General features: G+C 31.0%; 1 protein-coding gene across 1 annotated transcript in view; it reads right to left on the reverse strand.

Moving 5' to 3' along the window:
• The window catches only part of LOC106469997 (death-associated protein kinase 2-like), a 74,553-nt gene that overhangs the window by 29,337 nt on the left and 38,900 nt on the right, over window positions 1-6,316 (reverse strand). Inside the window, exons 3-4 of the mRNA XM_013930516.2 lie at window positions 2,655-2,793; window positions 1,333-1,456 (exon numbers count right to left, since the gene is read on the reverse strand). Of these exons, the coding sequence (XP_013785970.2) occupies window positions 1,333-1,456; window positions 2,655-2,793 (263 nt within the window). The remainder of the gene's footprint in view (window positions 1-1,332; window positions 1,457-2,654; window positions 2,794-6,316) is intronic.

Below are 6,316 nucleotides of genomic sequence, written 5' to 3' on the forward strand. Positions count from 1 at the left end.
GTTTTCAATTGTGTACCAGTTTAACGTTGAATATTATTTATGATTTTAACTTTATACACAAGTGCCAGAATACTATAACCCTATATTATGTTCAAACTTTTCTGAATAAAGCTTAAGGATTCTTAGTATAGGGTTTATCCTTATGTATAAATGATCAGTACTTGTGTACTGTTTAAAATCAAATAAATAATTAAAATGCAACATTTCATATTTACACAGCTTCTACTTAAAAAACACTCTGTTACATGTTTCAGTGTACTTCTACAACATCTTCCAGAGTTATTTGCAAGACAATTTATACTTTTTTGCAGGTCATGTGGTATTACATTTCAGAGTTTTTAAGTGGAAACCATTATTAGTCTTAATGATTTTTTTAATTGTGTAAATAAGAAATGTTGCATTCTAATTATTTATTTGATTTTAGGATTTTCCTTATAATCATCCTACATGTTTAAGATGAAAGACAAGGTTCATAGTTTCCAGCTGTCTACCTTAGGTAGTACAGTACTGTCAGATTAGCTTTATCACAGAGAAAAGAACAGTCTTTAATTAAATAATTTTTCCATCTGACATGATATGAGATTACTTAATATTGTTAAATTATTTCAAACTCATCAACAATAACATGTACGGTCACACAGAACAAGCTTGATTTACTAAAAAACAGACAACTTCATTACAAAATTTACAAAATATATTACATTTTGTATAACTGATGCTTTAAAAGAGTTAAAAAAATAAGGTTATATATTAGAGGCTGACATAGATTCTCAAAAACCCATGGAACCCATCAGATTTTAAGTTACCCGACTCATGTCTCAATTATTAACTAGAATTTTAAAGAAAATGTAGAAAATATGAGAACAATGCAGTTTGTAACTACTGGTCTCTGGCAGGCATAATAAAAACAAATTTGAAACAGGCTTTGCATCCACACTGGAGCTTCTTAACTGACAGAATATAAAGTTTTGCCAGAGAACAATAACACACAATGGTAAAGGATCTGAAGAGAGGAAATGTATATGCAGCATTTAACTCTGTATTATGTGATCAAGTTAATGCAAGATTTGTTTTTCTTTACCCAAACAGAGCACCAGTACTTTTCACAGTAGGTAACCAGTTTTAGATTTTCTACCCATGCTGACCTCTATTATATACCTGTTATCAAAAGATGACAAGCAACATTCACAGACAATAAAACAGAAATATCATCTGAAAAAGAATGTCTGATGTAAATAGCTTAATAAATATCAGAAAGAAAACAATACATACTCTTAAAGGGTAAGTGTAAGGTCTATCAAAAAGCTCTTATCAAATAAACTGAAATATTACCAACAAATTCTGGTGTTCCCATTAGTTCTCTGATCTCAGTATCTACTGAAATATGTCGTGAGAGTCCAAAGTCTATCAACTTTATGTGTTTGCCAGATCTGTCCACTAGTAGCACATTCTCAGGCTTGAAAAGTAAAGAAAAAATATGAGATCATTGAAAGTGAACAGTGATGCACTGGAACTAAATATTAAATAAAAAAATTAAACATAATATTCTAAGAGTTAGTTGAAAATTTCAAATTAGGTAATAAATGAAATCAAACATGATTCAAACCAGTGTGTTCTGGTCAGTTTTTGCAATACATTACTATCAGATGTGGTAGATGTAATAGGCTTGGGAGAGTTAAGAGAAAGCTTGATGAGTACTTGGGGATTCAGGGCTAGATACGTGTTTATAGAAACAAATGGACAAAACAACACGAGCCAAGGGTACCTTTCTTGTTCCTCAAATGTTAGTCAATCTTCACAATGAAAATTCACAAAATTCTCAAGCGTTATTCTAGTCAGGCCTAAAATTTTGCCATTTTTGGTGAATTGTGAAATGTTAAAGAAGATCACCATCGTGTGTAAAACAGGGTGTGATAAAAGTAGTTCTCTATGCACAATTTCTTGTTTTGTGGGGAGTCAGTGTAGAAGATCTAAACAGGCTAACTTTAACAAAACATCTTAAACTTTCACAAATGGTGTTAGTTGTTAAAGAACATCACCTGGAACATATGTGACATAATGGATGGGATGACCTACATGGATCAACAGGTCCCTTGTTGTCCTTAAATTATATGAATATTATATGTTCCATTATATGTTTTAATCACCAAGTCAAATTCTCAAATATTTTAATGAATTCATTCTCTTCAAGGATGGCTATACATCTTATATTTTTTCTATAGAAGTAAAAGGTGATAGATTTAGTCTCAATTGTTCAGAAAACTCTACTGTTGTAAGAGGACAGTTGATTTTCAATGTTGTGATTAAGTGACAAACTTGTTGTTTTTAAAAGGTATAGCTTTTTCAAATATACAACTAAAATGATATGAACACCAAATAGAAGAAATATTCATTTTCCTATACTGTTAAATTACCAATGCTACTAGCTTTTGTTATGAAGATGACAAAAGATGAAAAACTAACTACAGAATTTTATAGAATTTTACTTGTCAATGTTCCCTCATAGCTTGATCTTAAACCAAAATAATCATTATGACATAGCACACTACATAATTGTAAATATGCAATAGTTGATTCCTGTAATTATTAATAAATTTCAACTTCTAACGTTTAAGTCCACACATAATATATAGACAAGATATACTGACTCACACCTTTAGGTCAAGATGAGCTACACACATATCATGCAGATGATTTAATCCTAGCAGTATCTGCCTGATGAAACCCGATGTCTCTTTTTCACTAAGGAATTCTTTCTGGGATACAAACTCAAACAGTTCTCCTCCCTTTATTCTAGGAAAAAATGAAGTAATTTAAGTTTCTGTGGTTTAAAAAACAATCCAACAACAACACTCACGTGAACTCTTACGAGAAAAAGGAAAATCCTATTGATTTTATGTTGTCTGCAGTAAGAAAAACCTCTGTATTACGTCTTCAGCTTTAAAGTTTAGAAACAATTATATATTCTTAAACTTAAGTCTGTGATATACTGATTAAGATTTGTTTCCTTGTTATAGTAAAATAGAAGAAACTGTAAGTTTAAAAATCATTGAAATATAATGTGTAATAATATTAAAGCCTCAGCAGGGTAGTGGTAAGCACATCAGAATAGAAATCAGCTGTGACAGAGAGTCAGTTCCACTGTTTGGTTAAGAGTAGCCACTTCAGTCAGTACATGTTGTTGACTGGTAGCTCTTTCATCTGGTCAACATTTTAAAATTAGGGATGGTTATGCTCAAACCATGGGGAGTTTTTGACCTGGCACTTAGCCCATTGTGTCCATAAAGTTTCATTTAGGTGATGAAATAAACTATTATTAGAGAGCCCTGATCAAGAAGTTTAGCAGCTATGTGAATGTCTGTAAACATAATCAGTATATTAGAAGAAAATAACAACAACAACAAACACCATTAGAAAACAAACTCCATCAAGTGTTCAAATTATGTTAAAATTTTTCACACCATATAAGTTCATCAAATATTTAAGTACGTACCCCATATTTTGACAATGATCACCTCTGCTGAAGTACTAAAAGGTAAATATTTTGCTTCTCAAAAGCAATAAATATGGTTAATTCTGGCATTAGATGTATGGTTATATTTGTTTTAATAAAAACTAATAAGGAGTTAACCCACAACAACATAGACAAATTTCAACAATGCAGTAGATAATATTGTTGTAATGTGTTCTGTTGTTGGGCAGATTCATTTGAATTATTTGGTAAAAAAAAAACAGTAAGTCTAGTCCACTAGATGATAAGGAATTAACTTATTTTTTCCATAATGCTTGCTACAGGCTATGTTAACTTTGCTAGAAGTTGCAGGCTTAAGTTCACTAACAAAGTTGTTATAGAAACTATGATACTAATGTATGCTTAATTTACTTATAAAATTTTGAATAGAAATTTCCTGAGTAACTGAATAAACATAATAATTCTCACTTCTAACTTTGAAATGAATCATTCATTAACTCACTGCTTCACTGATTATGGTAGTTATATCATACCCTTGTTTCTAGATACTGCAAAAAATCTCTAGATATTGTTTTATGTGTCTTCTAGCAAACAAATATCTAAATTAAAATATTAAAAATATAGCACACAACAATATTATAAACTAATGATTACAGTTTATGAAAGCTATATGAACATATGGAAAATAGTTTAATGAACAAATAATTTATTGCTCAACAAAAAAATTGTCATTATTCTTGCTCATTTTATTAAAGCAAATTTTCATTTTGGTTACACAACTGGAATCTACTGAAAATAATTTGATATCAGATACGTAAGAGTTGAACCAGAAAAATGTCCTTTATAGCAACTTGTTTAATCCCAAGTTTATGTAGTAATCTGCCTGATATTGTCCAATTCTTAAGCACAGCTGAAGTTGCATGATTTTTTCTACATGAAAAATAAGTTCCAAAAAAAAAAAAGATTGGGTTGTAGCAATAATCACTAGTGCTTGGTATTTTCAACCTAGATGACTCTTTATGCGACACACAAACTAAACGGCTAGGTCACAGACCACAAAGGTTTAGACATACAGCCACCAGTTAATTTAGAGCTGCTGACCAGATAGAGGGCATCCAGAAAACATCACCTGCTATTTCAACCAAAAGGTGAGATTGACTATTACTGTTACAACTGCCCCACATAGAAGACCACAGAATGTATTCAGCAGCATATCACAGATGGAACCTTGGACCTTCTGTTCTGCATGTTCACCATTACATCAAGCCTGACTCGTAGTAATCCCTATTAATGTGTTTAAGTATTTCAGCTTTAAATATTTTTTATGCTCAACCTGAGTTCTTCACAATAACAATTATTAGTAAATTTTTCTTTGCTGTTATGCGCAAAACTACACAATGGCTATCTGTGCTGTGTCCATTGCGAGTATCAAACTCAGATTTTGAGCATCATAAAAACTCGAGCTGACATCCGAGCTGCTGGGGGATAGTTCGTTTTTACCACATAGGTTTTGATAGCTCTTTACAAACCTACAGGCCTGTTATTTATTATATTAACTTTTAAGTTTCTGTAATCTCTCACAACTGCAGTTTAAAAGCTGTCTGTAGTATTTTAAAATATCCCTGGAAGTTTTGTACGTTTTAAAACTTAAATTACTACTAGGTTTATAAATTTCATTTCATTATTTTTCATAATTAAACCACCATTCCTACATTTTAGAAACACAATGTTCTAAACGCTGCTTACTGATTGTGATTGAACATAAACTTGAACAGTCGAAAATAAAATGATTTGGTACTATACTGCTTCTCTCTCTTTTAAACATACACACACTAGTATATTTGTACTTAAATGTATCTAGCTTAGGCAAAAATAACGGTGAATAATGAATCTAAAATGTACTTACAAATACATACACACACACACACACACATATATATATATATATATACACATACATACATATCCAATTTCAAATACCATGTTTTACAAACACATACTCAGATCAAGTTACAATGTTATATATCGCTCGTCTATGGCATAAATATAACTTATAATGTAGGGTTTGTATAATTACAGACAAAGTTATCCTCTGTTATATCAACACAAGGCAGTGGAAAATTCATTTATTACGACTTCACATTAGTTTAGGTAATTACGTAATTTTAACCCTGTCTCTGTACTGTGCATCACATGTGATACACAGTTACATTTATTTGATATACAGCTGATGCTCGTGAACGTGGCAATAGTAACTGGTTGTTTTGGTTCAACGTATAAGATTAGAAGCGAGCTTCGTATGAGCATCGCATGTGAATGATGATTACTTTCACTGAAGAGAAAGTGTAAACCTAAAATAAATACAACATATTTTTACATAATTCTTTATATTTTCATTCAATAATACCAGAAGGATATGCTTCACTCATGCCCACTTGGGTAAGTTGTCAAATAAGTGTATCCACAAAAATCCTTAATATATTGACCTAAAACAGGAGAGGGTTAAAGAGAAGAAACCCCACACAATAAATTTTCGATACACAATTTTTTGCCTAAACTATTTATGTGTATAAATTAGAGAAATCTGGAGCAAAAGAAAAGACAAAAACTATAAATATTTTGTTCAGAAGTAAATTATTTGAGTGTGAAATTGGTTAAAATGTAATCGCTATATCATAACCACTGACGTAACACGCATTTTAACAGATAATACTGTTAATGGATGGAGACGGCTTGAATGTGTAATGAAGAAAAACTTTAATATAACAGCAAATGTACAACGTTTCGACAAGGTTTTTTTTCATCAAAAACCTTTCCAAAACTTGTTCATTTTCTTTTTTTTTT

Source organism: Limulus polyphemus, unplaced genomic scaffold (assembly GCF_000517525.1).
Source record: "Limulus polyphemus unplaced genomic scaffold, Limulus_polyphemus-2.1.2 Scaffold3763, whole genome shotgun sequence".
Lineage (NCBI taxonomy): Eukaryota > Metazoa > Arthropoda > Merostomata > Xiphosura > Limulidae > Limulus > Limulus polyphemus.